Source organism: Capra hircus, chromosome 11 (genome assembly GCF_001704415.2).
Source record: "Capra hircus breed San Clemente chromosome 11, ASM170441v1, whole genome shotgun sequence".
Classification (NCBI taxonomy): Eukaryota; Metazoa; Chordata; class Mammalia; order Artiodactyla; family Bovidae; genus Capra; species Capra hircus.
In genome coordinates, this window is record NC_030818.1 from 98,918,445 (window position 1) to 98,938,953 (window position 20,509).

The following is a 20,509-nucleotide window of genomic DNA, read 5'->3' on the forward strand; positions in this document are numbered from 1 at the left end:
GGATGATTTCCTTTCTGATAAGCTACAGTTTTCTCTTTTGTTCTGCCATGTCTTGGCACTTCTGCATGTAATTTTTTTTCCAGTTTTTCTGTTCCAGTTAGTTTGCAGGTCTGAAAGGGACTGGAGTTTTGTTTTTTTAAAATTGATTTGTTAGTTTTTGCTCTGCTGGTCTTCATTGCTTTTGTGTGGGCTTTTTTTTTTTTTTTTTTTCAGTTGTGGTGAGCAGGGGCTACTGTTTGTTGTGGTGCTCAGGCTTCTCATTGAGGTGGCCTGCTGTGTGCCAGCCCCGGTATTAGAGTATGATATACCACTGTAGGACAGAAAACTTCACCTCAGTCTTTATCTGCTTGCAGAGTGAATTCCTGGGTGCAACTTGACGCCCTGTCTTATAATGATTAAACTTTGGAGTCTTGCAAGCCTAGGTTCAAGCCCTGGTTCCATTAAATATTAGCTTTGTGGCCTTACAGAAGGTACTTAACCACTCTGAAACCTTAGTTTCCTGATGAGATGATACGGATAGTATTTGCCTCATAGGTCAGTTGAAATATTCAGTAAGACAAAGCATTAAAGACTTAGCACGGTCCCCCACATAACTGCTCAGTAAATGTTGGCTCATCTTATTAGCCAACTTGTTTTCAATAAACATTATTTTTGACACCTTATAACAAAAAGACCATGCTATGACTTGGTTTTGCAAATGAGAATATTTCTAAAGAAATAGCTATTTTCTTCTTTTAATTAGTAAGTATAAAAGTTACTGCATTACTTCAGTCTTGTTTTGTAGCAGAATCTTTTTCTCCCCTCTCCACCCCCCAGAAAAGCCGATATGTCAGACATAAAAGGCAAAAAAAAAAATCTATACTGACCAGGTCTTTGACCTGCTCCTCTGAGACAAACTGATGCCCTCCAGCAGTGGTGATGTAGGAATTGATTTTAAAATGTAGATTTCCCAAGCCTAACCTCTGAGAAAGTGTGGTTCTGGGAATGACCAGGGTTCTGCAATGTTACTGTATTGTTTTCAGTTGATTTGGCTGTTTGGCCTGAGGACTAACTTCATTCTGAGAAACACTCTTTTGGGAAATTGTTTGTTTGAACTGTATGGATTTTGGTGTAACAAATAACCCACAGCTTGAATTTGAGTAAACAAAGAATTCTGGATCCTGGCAGGTGGTCCTTGAGTACAGGTGGTGGTATTCTGAGTCTCTTGGGAATCAATGCTACCTACTTAGCTAGAGATAAAGTTCTGAAGGCAAATGCCGATAAATTAGAGCTCGGTGCCCACGCTTCTGAAATTGGAAGATGTACGATCCAGAAAGAGTAATTTAACTCAGGCATACCTGAGCCTTCAGTTAATAATAAATTTCTTTCCATTAACTATGGGATACTGTTAGCCCCATTGTTAGCTATTTATTATATGATAGATACCTGATGTTTTTGGTGCAAACCAGAAGCTGTCTTGGGTAAAGTGAAAGTAGTATGCTGCTGCTGCTTAGTCACTTCAGTCGTGTCCAGCCAGGTTCCTCTGTGCATGGGATTCTCCAGGCAAGAATACTGGTGTGGGTTGCCGTTTCCTTCTCCAGTGATCAAGTAAGAAGTGAATGAAGTCAAGTTGCTCAGTATATGACATTTTAAATAAAGCCTCCCTTTATTTTTTGCTAAGTCAGATTTACCAAACAAATAGGTTAGATGCTTATTGTCTTTACAAAAGGCATTCTTTAAAAATTTACTATACATTTCTTTAAACAGCTTGCTTCTGTCTTTAATTTCTTAGGGCTTGATTTAGTCATACCTTTTAATATAGTTTATCAGTACAAAGGGCATACTTGTTTCATCAACTGGATCTAATCTAATTTTAAAATAGTGAATGCTTTCTTGTTATCAGAAAAATGATTTATAGTGATTCCACAGTGCAGTTGTGGGAGTTGGTGATTATTGATTCAGCAGAATTGAAGTTGTTTTCTTAATAGCATTAACCCTTAGGAGAGAGATTTATGATTTTAAGATGTCTAATTTAATCCTCTTTTGATGGAAAAATCCTGAAAGACCATTTTTAAATAGATAGGGCTAGTGCTTTGTGTTTTGCCTTGATGAGGAAAAGATTTTTCAATTTATCCTCATAGTTTATATAACTTACATTCTTCTTGGTAACTGTCTAATATATTTTATTAGGACCTTTTCATCTTCTCTCTGAAGATGGGCTTTCCAAACAGTGTTAATTGTTTCAGGTAACTCTTCTAGGGCTTACTTAGAATCTCCCCAAATATAATCCCTATGCTTTTTATAATCCTTTCTTGAGATAATTTCTTTATGGCTGCATTTTGAAATTTAATTGTAGATTAAAAAAAAACAAAACACAAAGCAAGTTTTCCTGAAATTCCGAAGGCATGGCTGAGGGAAGGAAATGGGGTTAGCGCATAGTTGGGAGTATGTTTGAAGAGCTCACTGGATGGGAGCAGGGACTCTATGCGTGCTTTCTTTTCTGGTATCAGTTTGTTTTTTCCCCCATTTATTTATTTATTGGCTGCGCTGAGTCTTCTTTGCTGCACTTGGGCTTCCTCTGCTTGCAGCAACTGGGGGAAGCTCGTTGTTGCGGTGTGGGGGCTTCTGTGGCTTCTCGCTGCAGAGCATAGGCTCCAGGCATGCAGGCTTTAGTAGCTGTGGTATACAGTCTTAGCTGCTCCACAGCACGTGGAATCTTCCTAGACCAGGGATTGAACCTGTACCCCTTGCGTTGACTGGGCTGTGCTGTGCTTTGTCACTCGGTTGTGTCCGACTCTTTGCGACCCCATGGAATGTGTAGCTTGCCAGGCTCCTTCCTCTGTGGCAGGTGGACTGTTACCCACTGTACTACCAGGAAAGTTCTAATTTCTTGGTTTTGATAGTTGGACTGTGTAAGATGTTGTCCTTGCTTTTAGGAAAAACACACTGAAATGTTTACAGATAAAGGAATGTGTCTCTAATACGATTTTGTATAGTTTTGGGGAAATGTGTGCATGTGTACACATATGCAGATATATGCATGTTTGTATTATATATAGTTATACAGATGCAAAGAGGGAGAAAGAAAATAATAAGTAATAGTTGGTGAATCTGAGCAAAGCATATATGAAAGTATGATGTAGGAAGCGGAATTTGCTTCTGTGGCTCCATGCTAAAAAGAAGACAGAGGCTGTTCTGGGCGATACATGCACCGATTCACCGTGTTCCTTCATGCCTTTTGTCCTCTTGCTGTGATGTACTTTTACTGAAGGACTCACTTTTTTTTCATCTCAGTCTCCATATTTCCCAGAGATGGCACATTTCTCCAGAAATCTTCATATGCCTGTTGTTGAGTGATGAGCTGATCGTCTTGGAGGGTCTTTCTGGGGAGCCGGGCAGGGTGGGAGGGCAACTGTGACTCACTGTGGGGTCAGGGACACTGGTGGCACAGGTACTAGGGAGTACTCATTGGGGTGAGCTGTGCTGGAGACCACCATTTGACACCAAGACCTGGCCCCACCTCTCCTGTGTTTTTACTTGGCTTCTGTATTTAGCACTGCAGATACCACCTAGTGGTAATTCGTTAAGGAGTGAGTGAACGTAGTGCCATTTGTAATGACTGTTAGACTTTGCTTGATTGAGAAAGTACATTATGTCATGTATTTCTGGAGGTGATGGGAGTCCTGAAATAGATTAGTCTTTTTCTAGATTCTTGTTCCTTATTAGTCACTACATATTAATGAAAAGGGAGGAGACAGAAATACTAAATTGAAGCATCTTCTTAGCGTAGAAGATGTACTGTATTTCATTAATTACTATGTTTCATTAATTCTAAAATATACTTTTTTTTTTTCCAAAAGAGGAAACTTACCTCTGCTTTCTATCATTTTTCAGGAGCAGTAGAGAACTGTGGACAATTCTGCTAGGAAGGTCAGCTCTGAGAGAACTGGTAAGTGTTATGTTCTTAGATGGATTATGTGGTTCTTTGTGTAGCTTTTATTACCAAAAAATATTTTCCTCCTTCTCTTTGAGATAGGAAGTCAACACCTTTTTTTATTCCTAAAATTAATTCCCATTATATTTCTAAAAGAAGCATTATGCATTCCCCAGTTCTCTTTACTGAAATGCAGTGTTGTCTTACAGCCTAGTTGCTGAAGTTTTCCAAGTCTCTACTTTTCTTTGTATCTTAGTGATTCCTTTTCTGAAAAGATACCAGCGCTGCTTGATTGGCTGCTGAGGGTTAGGGGTACAAAAACCATTTTACCACTGCAGGCTAGGAAAGATTCTCAGATCTTTCCTATATCTCATACTGACTTGCCTTTTCATCCTTTTCCACTTAGCTAGCTGCTTAGGTCACAGGCTGAGGTTTTTAGGGCATTTCCAAGTATATAATAAGTAAAGAACAATTCTTCATGTTCATCCCCCATTTCTGACTCTGTAAGGATAAAGTGTTAAAACAAAAGTGAAAGTTGCTCAGTCTGGTCCGACTCTTTGCGACCCCATGGACTATAGAATTCCTGGAATTCTCCAGGCCAGACTACTGGAGTGGGTAGCCATTCCCTTCTCCAGGGGATCTTCCCACCCCAGGGATCGAACCCAGGTCTCCCACGTTGCAGGCAGATTCTTTACCAGCTGAGCCACCAGGGAAGCCCAAGAATGCTGGAGTGGGTAGCCTGTCCTTTCTCCAGCGGATCTTCCTGCCCAGGAATGGAACCGGCATCTCCTGTGTTGCTGGCGGATTCTTTACCAGCTGAGCTACATGGGAAGCCCTAAAGTGTTAAGATGACGTTCAGTTATTACTAGTGTTGTGATTATAATTAGCATAATAAATGTTACATCTTTTTTAGAGTTTTTAATATTTTTTTTTGTATACCCTCTTCTGATAATTCCACTTCTGAGAATATATCTAAAAGAAGTACTGAAGAAATTTTGGGCACAAGCTCTTTACCATAGTATTATTCATATGAATAAAGAATTACAGCCAGCTTAAGTATATCTAATATTAGAAGAATGGTAAATGAATTATGATCTAGTCACTTGATAGAATATTATGCAACCACTAGAAAGGATGTTTATCAAGATTTTCATAATAAGGTTAAATCATTATGTTAGAATGTTAAGCAAAGAAAAGCAGGCTACAGAATTCTATATTCAAAATTATTTCAGCTGTGGGGAAAGATACATGTTAAAAAGACTCAAAGGAATATGTTATCTTCAGTGTGATCATAGAATCTGATTAAAATCGCATTGGTATAACTTCCTTCTTTTTTTCCCAGAATCAGATTGAGGCAGAGCTGAATAAACATTGGCAGCGGCTGTTAGAAGGACTTTCTTACTATAAACCTCCCAGGTATGGCTATTCTGTGGGTCTCATTTGAGTAATTTCCCCGAGGAACCTGGGATAGACGAAACCATCCTCATGTAGGATTTTATTTTATTTTATTTTTTATTTTAATTGGAGGCTAATTACTTTACAGTATTGTACTGGTTTTTGCCGTGAATCAGCCATGGGTGTACATATGTTCCCCATTCTGAACCCCCCTCCCTCCCCATCCCATCCTTCAGGGTCATCCCAGTGCACCAGCCCTGAGCACACTGTCTCATGCATTGAACTTGGACTGGCGATCTGTTTCACATATGATAATATACCTCATGTAGGATTTTATGGTATTAATGGGTTAGTTAGACCAGAGAGAACATAATTTGGTTAACCAGGGAAAAAGAGTATGGCACATTTTTTTCTGTCTGTTGAAGAAAAGGAAAATCCTTTTAGAAATACAGTTTTGTCAAATCTGTTGTATAACCCTAGTATTGGGAATGAGGCTTTATTAAATACTCAATTAATACTCCTAATATTTATTTCAGTCCATCATGTTTGTGTGAGAAACTGTCAGCACCAAATGCTAGGATATAGCAGTGAGCAAGGAGAATAGCAGCTGACACTTCTGTATTGTTTATTGTGTACCAATTACTGCTCTAAGCACTAGACTTACAGCAAGTTATTTAATCCTTACAACAGTCCTTTGAGATAGGTAATATTTTTATTCTTTGTTTGAATAGATTTTTTTTTTTTTGCTGGGCAGTGGAAAAGAATAATAAAATATAAAGTGGTTAAAGAGAGTAAACCTTATAGGACCAGACTCTCTCAGTCCCTAGTCCAGGTCTCATTCTGTTATGCCTCACAGTTCCCAAGCTGCCCCCACTTCCCTTCTATCTCTGAACACCTGTTGATTTTATTACATCATCGCCTTCCATCTTCATTCCCTTGTTAGTGAAGAACTTTTTTTTTTTCCCTTCTGCCATAGTTACATTGAAGTAACTCCTAGATATCATGTTTTGTTTATCTGTAAATACTTTACTAAGTATCTAGGATAGATGAACTTAAAGAAGATAAGCACTATATGATCACGTTTAGGTATTTTTATTATTGTTTCCATTTTACAGATGGGGCAACTGAGACACAAAGAGGTTAAGTAACTTGCCCAAGGTCACACAGCTAGTAAGTGGTAGAACCAGGATTCGAACCTGGCAGTCTTACTCCAGTGTCTGTGTTCTTAATCATCATTCTGTGTTGCCTCTTTCAGAACTTGTTGTTTAACTTTATAGTAGCCTTTGTGTTGTGAATTTTCTGTGAAATGTGAGAGTCTCTCTTAAAAAAACAAATCCAACAACAGTATGCTTCAGTTCACAGAATGGGCATTTGTGGTATGAGTTTCTTTTTTTTAAGATAAAAGTTCCCTTTGTAATAATATGAGATTTAAAGTCTGACAGACTTTTTTTTTTCTTTTTAAACTGCAGGCTTAATTTGAATTTCACACAGATTTTTAGCCATTAAAGACTTTTTTCTAATGTCCTCTTTCTGTTTCAGGATTCAGACCGGGGAATCACACTATATTTAGTTGTCATGTCCCCTTAGCTGTTAGCTGTGATGGTATATCAATTTTGCCTTGATTTTCATGACTTCAAATAGTTTTGAGGAAGACTGGTCAAGTATTTTGTAGTATAATGCCTTCAATTTAGAACTGTATGATTTGTTATTATTACTATTATTAGATTGAGGTGGTGGGTTTTTGGAAAGAATACACAGTGGTGAAGTCTCATTCTTATCATATCATGGCAGAGGATACATGTTACCCACATGAAGTCACTGGTGATGTTAACCTTGCTCACTTGGGTAAGGTAGCGTTTGCCAGATGTCTACTCTGTAAAGTCACTTTTCTCTTCCCCTCCTCTATTTATCAGAAGTGAGTCACTTGGTATAGCCTACTTTGAGTGTTGGGGGTGTAGTGGGATTAAACCACCTCCTGAAAGGGGTAGCATGTATGTGTGTTACTGAACTTCTTCTGTAAGGAGGATTGTTCCCTTCTCTCCCGTTTGTTTTATGTATATATTTATTCACTCTTTCATTTATTTAGATCATCATGGACTCATTTATTTCATACTTTGTTTATACCTGTTCCAACTTTGGCCATGGGGCATCCTTTCAGATTTTTGCTATGTCCCCATCCTCTTGTTTTCTGAGTATTTTCTTACTCTTTGGCATTACAAGATGCTCCAGGCTCATCTAGTCTTTTCCCCACCCCAGCTCTGGACTCAGCCATTTCTCCAAGGAGTCCTAATACCTTTCATTAGAGAATGATGTTAGAAATAAAGATCTGGGTGCTGGGTGTGTTCGCTGCTGCTGGGATGTTGTAGCATCTAGGCCGTCCCAGTGGACATAGCTAGGTAATATATGTATGTATGCTAACAGACCTGGTTTTAAATTTCATGTCAACTTTATTAGCTGTGAGATTTTTGGTAAGTTATTTATTCTTCCTAAGTGTTGGTAATTCCATTTGCAAAATGGGGATAGTAATGTTTGCCTTCCAGGATAGTTCTAAGGATCAAAATAATTAATGTCACTGAGTATAACTACAAGTAATGTAATTGCAACTATAGTTTGTAACAGACATACACTACATTTATTACTTAGACATAGTTTTGTGTTATAAAATCTGTAGAGATGAACTTGTGTGTGTGTGTTTTATAGGCACCTAAAGAGCAGAGAAAGGTTAAGTATTTTCATTTAAAACCCCTAGAGAGTCACTGAGAATGAAAAAATGATTCACTGTTCTTTTCATAGTCCAAGTTCAGCTGAAAAAGTGAAAGCTAGTAAAGATGTAGCTTCACCACTGAAGGAACTGGGTTTAAGAATCAGCAAGTTTTTGGTGAGTAAAAATTAGCACTGGCTTCAGTTTATTACCTGCAAGGTGGATATGCATGGTTTTACTGTTAGTGATTGTTGGTGAAAATTCAGTTTAATTCAGTTTTAGAGTTAAATAGAGCATATTATATTTCAAAAATGCCCAGGCAGCAACTCTTCTTGCTAAAAGCCACAAGTCAAGTTGCCTGATCCTGTTTACTGCACATCATAGAGTCGTCTTCAGCATGCTTGTGGTGTTCAAGTTGACTAGATTGTATTTAAATACATAGCTGCTTCCTTTTAATTTTGGAAACCCAGATCATGCTATGTTAATCTGCTTGGTGAATAAGCACAGTTGTTTCTGACATGTAAATTTAATTGGCTGTAAATTGCACGTTAGTGGCTGCTCCTTTTTTCTCCTTTTGAGTTAAAATTGTTACGTTTATGAAATCTTTTAAAAGAATTTTTGTTTATTCAAGTTCTGTGTTCATTCCAGAGGACAGAACTTCAGGTTGCTTTGCATGCTCTGTGTGGTTTCTGACTCGAGGTGACTGTTCCTCCCTTATGGCTTCTGTTTGTAGGGTCTTGATGAAGAACAGAGTGTGCAGTTACTCCAGTGTTACCTTCAAGAGGATTACAGAGGTACTCGGGACTCACTAAAGGTTTGTAGTTATGTCCAGCTTCCTTCTCCTGCATTTATCCTTTTCCTTGTTGATTTTAGACACTTCATATAATTTTGGCACCAGTTCTCTGCAGCAGAGATGGGTGATTAGATACAGCCATTCTCAGGAAAAACCTTGTAAACTTTAAAAGAGGTATGCTTAAGTTGGTGTCCGTCCTCATATGGAGGGGTTGAAAGGCCAAAGATTAATGTGTTAATCATAGAATCACAGGGTGTCTGAGCTGAAAAGGACCTGAGATAACGTCTAGCCTTTCCAGCCCCTGATTTTTCATATGAGAAAACTGAGGCCAGAGGAGAGTGGCAGGAATTTAAGCACAGACTTGGATATACTTAGGTAAAAAACATATCCAGAGATGAATGAGCAGTTTTAATTTTGAAGGATAAGGTGAAGATGCTTACCTTTTTCTTTGTTAATTGATTTTGCTTGTAAGATGGCTCTTTGACTGCTCTTTCTTCCTTCAGACGGTGCTGCAAGATGAGAGGCAGAGCCAGGCCTTAATCCTGAAGGTCAGTGCTAGTCACCATTTCCATTCTTTGATGTAAAATTGGCCAACAGCTTCTTGACCGAGTTCTCCTGAGCACTGCTGGCTTTGACTTCTTGTTGAGTAAGCATTGATGTCGTAATGAACAAGCTCATTATGTGAAACCAGAGGCTTTCCACTGGACCCAACTGAAGCCTTTTTCCATGACAGATTCTTCAGCCACTGGAAATGGGAACTGGTCCATGGATATTTTTTCTCTCGGTGTAAATGCAGTAGGACTAATTTGAATTTTTTAATTTCTTTATTTCCCCCAACCTCCAAAGTTGTCTTTTCATTTTGTTTATGATTTTCTTTGCTGTGCAAAAGCTTGTGACTTTGCTTAGGTCCTATTTGTTTATTTTTGCTTTTATTTATTTCTGTTGCCTTTGGAGACTGATCTAAGTGTTGAAAACATTGCTACAATTTATATCAGAGAATGTTTTGCCTTTGTTCTATTCTAGGAGTTGTTATGGTATCATATTTTATATTTAAGTCTTTATGACATTTTGAGTGTATCTTTGTGTGTGGTATGAGGAAGTATCGTAACTTCTAACTTGATTTACATGTGGCTCTTCAGCTTTCCCAACACCGCTTGCTAAAGAGACTATCTTTTTTTCATTGTATATTCTTGCCTCCTTTTTTGAAGATTGACTGTAGGTGTGTGGGTTTATTTCTGGGCTCTCTGTTCTGTTCCATTGATCATGTGTCGATTTTTGTCCTAATGCAACGCTGTTTGGTTACTGTAGCTTGGCAATATTGTCTGAAACTTGGGAACGTGATGCCTCCAGTTTTGTTCTTTTTCCTCAAAATTGCTTTGGCAATTCTGGGTCTTTTATGGTTCCATATACATTTCAGTATTATTTGTTTTACTTCTATGAGAAATGTCATGGGTAATTTCATAGGGATTTCATTAAATCTGTAGATTGTTTTGGGGTAGTATTGCTATTTTAATGGGCTTCCCTGGTCGCTTAGACAGTAAAGAATCCATTGTAATAATAGTAACTCTGCCAGTCCAAGAGCATGGAATATCTTTCCATTTCTTTGAATCATCTTCAATTTCCTTTATCAGTGTTTCATATTTTATAGTTTTCAGCTTATAAGTTTTTCACCTTTTTGGTAAGGTATGTTCCTGAGTATTTTATTTTTTTGGTGTGATTTTTTATTTATTAATTTTTTGGAAAATTTTACATTGAAGTATAGTTGATTTACAGTATTGTGTTAGTTTCAAGTGTATAGCACAGTGATTCAGTTATCAGTTCAGTTCAGTCGCTCAGTCATGTCTGACTCTTTGTGACCCCGTAGACTGCAGCACACCAGGCCTCCCTGTCCATCACCAACACCCAGAGTTTACTCAAACTCATGTCCATCGAGTCGCTGATGCCATCCAGCCATCTCATCCTCTGTTGTCCCCTTCTCCTCACGCTGTCAATCTTTCCCAGCCTCAGGGTCTTTTCCAGTGAGTCAGTTCTTCGCATCAGGTGGCCAGAGTATTGAAGTTTCAGCTTCAGCATCATTCCTTCCAGTGAATATTCAGGACTGATTGCCTTTAGCATGGGCTGGTTGTATCTCCTCGCAGTCCAAGGGACTCTCAAGAGTCTTCTCCAACACCACAGTTCAAAAGCATCAATGCTTCAGCCCTCAGCTTTCTTTATAGTCCAACTCTCACATCCATACATGACTACTGGAAAAACCATAGCTTTGACTAGACGGACCTTTGTTGGCAAAGTAATGTCTCTGGTTTTGAATATACTATCTAGGTTGGTCATAACTTTTCTTCCAAGGAGTAAGCGTCTTCTAATTTCATGGCTGCAATCACCCTCTGCAGTGATTTTGGAGCCCCAAAAATAAAGTCTGCCACTGTTTACACTGTTTCCCCATCTATTTGCCATAAAGTGATGGGACTGGATGCCATGATCTTAGTTTTCTGAATGTTGAGCTTTAAGCCAACTTTTTTACTCTCCTCTTTCACTTTCATCGAGAGGCTCTTTAGTTGTTCTTTGCTTTCTGCCATAAGGGTGGTGTCATCTGCATATCTAAGGTTATTGGTATTTCTCCCAGCGATCTTGATTCCAGCTTGTGCTTCATCCAGCCTAACGTTTCTCATGATGTATTCTGCATATAAGTTAAATAAGCAGGGTGACAATATACAGCCTTGACGTACTCCTTTTCCTATTTGGAACCAGTCTGTTGTTCCATGTCTAGTTCTAACTTGCTTCCTGACCTACATACAGATTTCTCAAGAGGCAGATCAGGTGGTCTGGTATTTCCATCTCTTTCAGAATTTTCCACAGTGTGTTGTGATCCACACAGTCAAAGGCTTTGGTATAGTCAATAAAGCAGAAATAGATGTTTTTCTGGAACTCTGTTGCTTTTTCAGATGATCCAGCGGATGTTGGCAATTTGATCTCTGGTTCCTCTGCCTTTTCTAAAACCAGCTTGAACATCTGGAGGTTCATGTATTGTTAAAGCCTGACTTCGAGAATTTTGAGCATTACTTTACTAGTGTGTGAGATGAGTGCAATTGTGCAGTAGTTTGAGCATTGTTTGGCATTGCCTTTCTTTGGGATTGGAATGAAAACTGACCTTTTCCAGTCCTGTGGCCGCTGCTGAGTTTTCCAAGTTTGCTGACAAATTGAGTACACCACTTTCACAGCATCATCTTTCAGGATTTGAAATAGCTCAACTGGAATTCCATCACCTCCACTAGCTTTGTTCGTAGAGATGCTTTCTAAGGCCCACTTGACTTCTCATTCCAGGATGTCTGGTTCTAGGTGAGTCGTCATACCATTGTGATTATCTGGGTTGTGAAGATCTTTTTTGTATAATTCTTCTGTGTATTCTTGCCACCTCTTCTTAATATCTTCTGCCTCTGTTAGGTCCATACCATTTCTGTTCTTTATTGAGCCCATCTTTGCATGAAATGTTCCCTTGGTATCTATTTTCTTGAAGAGATCTCTAGTTTTTCCTATTCTACTGTTTTCATAAATTTCTTTGCACTGATCACTGAGAAAGGCTTTCTTATCTCTTCTTGCTATTCAGTTATATGAATACGTATATACCCATTCTTTTTCATGTTCTTTTCCCATGTAGGTTATTATAGAATATCGAGTAGAGTTCCCTGTGCTTTATCCTAGATCCTTGTTGATTATCTAGATGTGGTTTTAAAAGGGTTTTTTTCTTTTACTTTCCCTGCCTGATTATTTCATTGTTAGTGTGAAGAAATATAGTAGATTTCTTACGTTAATCTTGTATTTTGCTACCTTGCTGAATTTGTTTATCAGTTCCAGTAGTTTTTGTGTGGAATCCTTAGGGTTTTCTATATATAGGATCATGTCAGATGCATATAATGACAATTTTACTTCTTTTCCAATTTGGATACCTTTTCTTTTTCTTCTCTGATGGCTGTGGCTAGGACTTTCAGTCCTGTGTTGACTAGAAATGGTGAGAGTGGGCATAGGATCTCATTTTAACATGGAATTTGACCATGAATTCTGAAGTAGTTTCCTGTTCTCATTAAACATCAGTTGCAAGCAATTAGGACATACACTAGTGATATTTTTATATATGCCTTCATGTATTTGGCCTGTCAGTTTATAGCATTATTTGTTACTTGAATGCTGAAATAAGAAATCATGCTAGAAAACTTATTTTTATTATTAAATAATTCCTTTTATCTGGTATGACTGTACTTGTATTCTAGTTCAAGAAGATCTTTTGCTTTTTTGGCTTAACACTGTGTTTCCATTTCTGTAATTTCTTATGTAGTTCAAGGAATTATATATGCAGTTTTTCAGGAACTTCTCCTTTCACATTTTTAAGTGACTTCTTTGTCAGTAAATTTAAAATTGAATATCTTCTATGCAGAGGTGAGTAACTGATTTTGAATCTTTGGGTTCTTCCCAGATTGCAGATTATTACTATGAAGAAAGAACCTGTATTCTTCGTTGTGTCTTACACCTTCTCACTTATTTCCAAGATGAAAGACACCCCTATAGGGTAAGCCCATTTAGTCCTCTTGGTTCTCTTTACCCTGTAAAATTTAGTCTTTTTTAATAATTTATTCATATTTCTGTTCATTTGAATATTTACCTTTTACTAAAGATGCAAGTTACCCTGTTTTGAATTTTTTTAAGGTTGAATATGCCGACTGTGTGGATAAATTGGAAAAGGAGCTAGTTACAAAATATAGACAGCAGTTTGAAGAGCTTTATAAAACTGAAGCACCAACATGGGAGACACATGGAAACCTCATGGTATGTGGTTATTGGGCCCTCCTGTAACTCTGGAAGATTGTGTATCTTTGCTTATAGAGCTCCAGGTTAAATTATTGATTTACTTACTAACTTAAAACATTTATAGATTATCACTTTTTAGAAAAGTTTGAAAATGTCATATGAATCAAAACATTAACTATGGTACTTAATTTGGGCTTTTCTCTTGAGTTTATCAACCCAATTAGTTTATTTTTTTTTCTTACCCGAAATATTCTCTTAATGGTTAATGAAACTCTCAACCCAAGATTTCATCTTCATTATCCTCATCTATTAAGCGTATGACATTAAGTCTAATTGCTTTATCCTAAATCTTAAACCAATCTGCATTTATAGATTTATAAATTAGAATATAATCTTTTATGTTTTGGAAACAGTACATGTTTATTAAAACAATTCAGCCAAAATATAGACAGTAATTATTTAAAATATTTAATTGAAGAAAAGAGCTCACTTATAGTACAAAAGCACAGATTTCTCAGGAATAAGCTTATGACAATCCAGAATTTAAGCGAATAGAACTTTAAAATGCTGAAAGGAATATCATAACCAAATGGAAAGACATGGCACACTCTTGAAAATGAAAATTCAGCACTGAGTGTCAGACCTTATTTTAACCTATAAATTTAGTGTGATTCTAGAAAAAGTACTAACAAGTATTTGCCTTGCCATTTATTTTGGAACTAGACATACAGTTCTAAAATTTATTTGAAAAATAAGTAACAGTAACCAGGAAATTTTTGAGAAAGGAAGATTAATTTTATTATAAATAAGAGTAAAATAATTTAAAGATGGCATTGGCACATGAGGAAATAGACTGAAGACTAGCACATAGTAAGTAGAATGTCTAGTGTGGACCACATGCTGATAGGAAGCTAGTGTATGGTAAAAGGTCAGTAGTGTTGGAACTACTGGGTAACCATCTGGAGAAAAATCGACTATATCTCTTTCTCTTATTCCTTCTACCAGAGGAAAGTCAGGGATCAATGATTTAAAATTTAAAAATTCAACCATAGAAGTACTAGAAGAAACATGGGAGGTGATTTTGTTTTTATGGGGAGTGGATAAGACTTTTAAAACTAAAACTCAAAAGCTATTAAAAGATAAGTTCAGCAGCATCAAATCAAAAACTTTTATAAGGCAAAACACCAAAAATAGTGCTATAAGTAAAGTCAAAAGACAAATTCATAGCACAAAGGGTTCTTAAATAGAAAGAATGCCTATAAATCAATAAGCAAAACTGAAGAAAAAACAGGCAAATGATATGAACATATATAAACACTCACATCCAAGGGTTGGGATAATGGGCACTTATATTTTACTGTTTGAATTTCTGTATTTTTAAATGGAAAACATTGTGATAATATCTAAAAATTGAAAAGCACATATTTCTTGACCTAGTAGTTTCACTTTGAGTTTATTCCATAAATGCATCCATACTTACATTTTGAAATGAGTAATCTGTAGCATCTCCCAGTTTTATTCAGGTATAATTTGCATCCAGTAAAATTCACTCATTTTGAGTTTTGGCAGTTGTATGTTTATATGCAGTAACCACCTTTGTGATCAATATACAGAACATTTCTGTCTACCTAGGAAGTTTGCAGTTAGTCTGTGACACCTGGCCCCCAGCAGCCACTAGTCTGAATGAATGAAAGTGTATGGCATATTGCCGGAAGGAAAGACAAATACCTCCAACAGTGGCTGCCTCTGGGGATAGATTTGGATACCTGGGCAACAGAAATTGTAGGAAGAAGACTTTTTTAAATTTTATTTTTATACATGTATTACCTAATAAAAATAACTGTAAGGATTCAAATGTGTTTAAAATATGACTTCATCTCTCTCCCACTCCCTTTTCTTCATTGGTTTTGCAGACTGAGCGCCAGGTGTCTCGCTGGTTTGTTCAGTGCCTTCGGGAGCAGTCCATGCTGCTAGAAATCATTTTCCTGTATTATGCATACTTTGAGATGGCACCTGGTGACCTATTGGTGTTAACCAAGATGTTTAAAGAGCAAGGATTTGGTAGTAGGCAGACTAACAGGCACCTGGTGGATGAGACCATGGATCCTTTTGTGGATCGGATTGGGTAAGTGTGAATGAATTGAAGTCTTAGAACTTATTCAGTATTTAGAGCATTGATATTAGAGTGGTCCTGTGAATGGGTGAGGGGAGGGGCTAGATACATTTTTCACTAATGGCTGGGGAAATAGATGAGTGTACTACCACTTTCCAGGTCATTCAGGGAGTAAAGACTTGGATTGAAAGGGATATCTTTTCTCAAAATAAGTATCTCATTCTATTCTGTTACTTACTGTTTTTCATCTAAGGGTTCATTGTTTCCTTCTGTGAAAAATCCATTGAGCAACTTATAGACTAAGCACAGTGCAAGTGCTGAGAAAACAGTGATAGATGGGACAGGTGTGTTCCCTGCCCTCTTTGAGGTCATAGGGTATATGGACTTTTAAATTTTATGGAAATGGATATATCCACATTTCGAGCCTATTTCCTCTGTGAACAAAGATACACATTTGACCAGTGAGTTGATCTGGGCTAGATATAATTGTTGGCTGTAGAAACATTTAGTACCGGATCTGTGCTTCAGTGGGCAGAAGCCACATGAGACTATCAAGCATTTAAAATATGGCTGGTAGACTTCCCTGGTGGAACAGTGGTTAGGACTCTATGCTTCCACTGCAGGGGGGCGCAGGTTTGATCCCTGGTCAGGGAACTGAGATCCTGCGTGCTGCACAATGTGGCCAAAAATACATAAAATTTAAAGATAAAAGTTAAAACTAAAATAATATAAAATAAGGCTGGTCACGGAAATTCCCTGGTGGTCTAGAGGTTAGGATTCCGCACTCAAACTGCTGAGGACCCGGGTGCAATCCCTGGCTGGTCAACTAAAATTCTGCAAACCATGTGGTATAGCCAAAAAGTAAAATATGTCTGGTCAAATTGAGATGTGCTGGAAGTATAAAATACCTACTGAATTTAGAAGTCTTGAATATGAAAAAAGAATGTAAAATAACTCAGTGTTTTTGATGCTGAAGCGTCTTACATTTTACCTTATTCTCCATTGAGGTTTAGAATAGCATGTATGACACCATGATACTGTTTTTTCTCTAGCTACTTCAGTGCCCTTATCCTGGTGGAAGGCATGGATATTGAATCCTTGCATAAGTGTGCTTTGGATGACAGAAGAGAACTGCACCAGTTTGCCCAGGATGGACTTATTTGTCAGGTGAACTTGAAACAGCCTCTTGTTTTTTCAGACTGTTCATGTAGGTAGTAGTAAGCTTTTAACCACTCAACTATATTGCCACATAAAATTTTCCTTATTGTGGAATTTGTGGTTCTACACTGTTAATTAAGGGACTTCCCTGGTGGTCCAGTGACTAAATCTCCCAAGCACCCAGGGCAAAGGGACCCAGCTTCACTCCCTGGTCAGGGAACTGCACCTGAGTCAACTAAAGGTCCCATATGCTGCAACTAAAGATACCACATGCCGCAGGGAAGATTCAGGGTCCTGTGCGCTGCAGCTAAGTCCGGGCGTGGTCAAATATATAATAAATACATGGTTTTTAAAAAAAGCAGTTCATTGGATTTGGAAGAAATCTGAGATTTATTAATTATTTGCGCAGCGGTGATAGTTCAATCCTTGAGAAAGAGTAGAGTCCCTCAGGGAGATGATAGAAGGACAGAAGGGGCCCAAGGACAGAACCTTGGGTGTTGTCTGCATTTATGCAGCATGTGAAAGAAGAGGAATAGGGAAGAACATTGAGACAGGATGGACAGAAAGATAGAAAATGAGAGATCTGAGAAAGTTCTGGAAGGATCAGGGACATTTTCTAGGAGTTTCCATTTGAGCGTATATTATCTTAAATTGATGCAACTAAAAATCAAGAGAGAAAATTGTGGGTAAAGGGAAGAGTAATTGAAGGGTCTTAATGAAGTGGCTGGGGGCTTGGGAGAGTAAAATGTTAGAATGGGAGAGAGGGGCCACTGTAATATTAAGACTTATTAAGCATAGTGAAAGATCCTCTGAGAGTCTTGACCCTTTGTGTTAAGTGACACGGATGTATCCTCTTTTCATTAGGATATGGACCGTTTGATGTTGACCTTTGGGGACATTCCGCATCATGCCCCAGTGCTCTTGGCATGGGCCCTCCTCCGTCACACTCTGAATCCAGAAGAGACGAGCAGTGTGGTCCGGAAGATAGGGGGGACAGCCATCCAACTGAATGTCTTTCAGTACTTGACCCGACTGCTCCGCTCGCTGGCCAGTGGGGGAAATGACGTGAGCATGCGAGTGGGCAAAGAGCAGGGTGGATGCTCGTTGATGAATCATTATTATGGTGATAATGACTGTCAGTGATGGGGATAACAATGATAATTTTGTAACCTTTATAGAGCCTTTATTGTGATAGACATTGTTCTCAGCATTTTCTGCACAGTATCTTGTTTGATCCTCACAACACTTCTGTGTATTGGGAATTATTACCCTGTTTTACATGTTAGGAAATTGAAACTGAGAAGGGATGGTGTTTGCCCACAGGAACAATGAATTGGCAGTTGGTGGGTTCCTCTTGAACCTACTCTGTCTGACCCTTTGCTATTGTGGTATGCTGTGCCATTAAGTATCTCTTAAAACTTTGGTCATAGTGACTGGATAAATCTTTGGAGAGGGCTTATTCATTCAACTGTAACTGGATGAATTAGAAATTCTTTTTGAGTCTTGTGTTGGGGCTTAGTTTGAGTAGCATGGTTTAATCAGTTTGTTTTGACATGCTGAATGAAACCTTAGCCAACTTGTTGGCACTCGTTGATATATCTCAGTGACAGTTGAGGCAGCTGCTTCATTCATACTGGCACATAGAGACTCTATCCTTTTTGTAGGCTGGAGGTGGTTTTCCACCCTGCGAAAACTTTGGTCATTTTGAAAAGGGTTCCCTTTTGGTGTTCTTGACTGTATTGTAATGTGTATAGCTCCTGCTTTCTCCTTTCTTCCTTTGTCTTCCTGATTTTGGGACTAAGTTAGGAAAATTGTGAAGCCTCAGGTTCTCTTCCCATTTGTTTAGAGAGCCTACATTAATGTGATGGGATTACGCCGAGCCTGGACGAGAGTGTTGTTACTTGGAACTACCCCTGACTCCTTTGTTGTTACAGTGTACCACCAGTACTGCGTGCATGTGTGTCTATGGACTCCTTTCTTTTGTCCTGACTTCCCTGGAGCTGCACACCCTGGGCAACCAGCAGGTCAGTGTCTGGCTTTCATGAGACTGTCTACACTGCCCAGCTTGAGTCTTTTTCCTAAAATACTCCTTTGGAGCTGATACAACACAGACCCATACACTTCAAGTATAATTTGCTGTTTATTGCTGTTTTTCACTTAATGTATTATAAAAAGGTGCATATTAGTGATTTAAAAGTCAGAAAGTGCTGATAAAAAGAAAAAACTGTAAGCCCACCACACAGGATAACCTATGTTAACAGTTTGATATATTCCCTTCCAAATGTAAAAATATAGTAGTTCTTTAGAAATGGAGTCACCATCTGTATGCTGTTCTACCACCCAATTTTTTACTCTGTAGTGCATTTGTCCCAAACATCCATGGATGCTAATAAATTCTTGTGCAGTATTTTTAAAAAATGAAATATTTTAAAGATATACTGAAGGAGACAGATTTGTGTAATGAACCCTCATGATCCATCACCAGCTTCCAAATGATCAGTGCACAGCTGATTGTACTCATTTCTGCCCTTTCCCTCCTTGGTTACTTTTTTTTAGGAGAAAAATTACTTTACACTATTGTGGGTTCTGCCACACAGCTACATGAATCAGCCATAGGTATACATATATCTCTTCCCTCTTGAACCTCCCTCCCACCTCCTTGGTTATTTTGAAGTGAATCCTGGACAGTATTTACTTAATACGAATATTTTAGTGAAGCTTCACAACCTTTATCATATCTAGAAAAACGTATCTTCAAATAAGGTAGGACTCAAATTTCTAGTTGTAAATGTCGTGAGTTTGTTATAAGTTTGTATTAAGATCTAAGTAAATTAGATCCATATATTATTGGTTGATGAGTATGTCAGATTTCTTTTAGTCTATAGCTGTGCTGTTAATTATGGTAGCCACAAACCACATCATTGTCTCCATCCACTAGTTCCCTAGAGCAGCATCCCAGACTTTTTTGGCACCAGGGACCACTTTTGTAAAAGGTAATTTTTCCACGGACAGAGTAGATGAGGGGGATGGTTCAGCTAAGCTGGGCCTAGTAGTACCTCACATTTACATGCATTGTAAGATTTGCAGTTTGTATCCCCGTACATTTAATCCTTAGGACAATATTGTGAAGCAGGTAATATTTTCACCCTGTTAGAATTTGAAGTTCAGAAAGGTTAATTTGCTTACCATTTTACAATTCCTTTTTAATCCCAGAATTCTTCCTTACATAGTATATGAAGGCATTATTCATATTTTTATTTTAATAGAATGCAGCTAAAAGACTGGTTCAACCAGGAAAAATAAGCCATTTTCTTCTTCCCTCCTCAACAGGATGTAATTGACACAGCATGTGAAGTCCTGGCAGACCCTTCTCTCCCAGAACTGTTCTGGGGAACAGTAAGTATGTCAGAGGGAGTCCTACTGCGGTGTTCTCTGTCGCAGAATTTGTTTTAGTTCTTATACTAAGCTTTTAAGTCTGTTTTCTCATGTAATCTATACAAAAATTGATAAATCAGATAATAATATTCAATTTTGTGTGTGAGGAAATGTGGTGCTCAGAGATGGGGAGTTAAATGCCCAAGCTAGTCACCACCGCTGGATGGGGTCAAGATGTAGCTCTGTCTGACTTGAGTCCCTGTC

At 38.1% G+C, this 20,509-nt stretch overlaps 1 protein-coding gene across 1 annotated transcript in view; it reads left to right on the forward strand.

Annotated features, from left to right (window-relative positions):
- NUP188 (nucleoporin 188) overlaps positions 1-20,509 on the forward strand; it is a 41,796-nt gene that overhangs the window by 1,920 nt on the left and 19,367 nt on the right. Inside the window, exons 2-13 of the mRNA XM_018055935.1 lie at positions 3,874-3,928; positions 5,256-5,329; positions 8,102-8,186; positions 8,743-8,823; positions 9,306-9,350; positions 13,268-13,360; positions 13,498-13,617; positions 15,513-15,724; positions 16,765-16,879; positions 17,735-17,935; positions 18,805-18,894; positions 20,201-20,266. Coding sequence (XP_017911424.1) covers positions 3,874-3,928; positions 5,256-5,329; positions 8,102-8,186; positions 8,743-8,823; positions 9,306-9,350; positions 13,268-13,360; positions 13,498-13,617; positions 15,513-15,724; positions 16,765-16,879; positions 17,735-17,935; positions 18,805-18,894; positions 20,201-20,266 — 1,237 coding nt within the window. The remainder of the gene's footprint in view (positions 1-3,873; positions 3,929-5,255; positions 5,330-8,101; positions 8,187-8,742; positions 8,824-9,305; positions 9,351-13,267; positions 13,361-13,497; positions 13,618-15,512; positions 15,725-16,764; positions 16,880-17,734; positions 17,936-18,804; positions 18,895-20,200; positions 20,267-20,509) is intronic.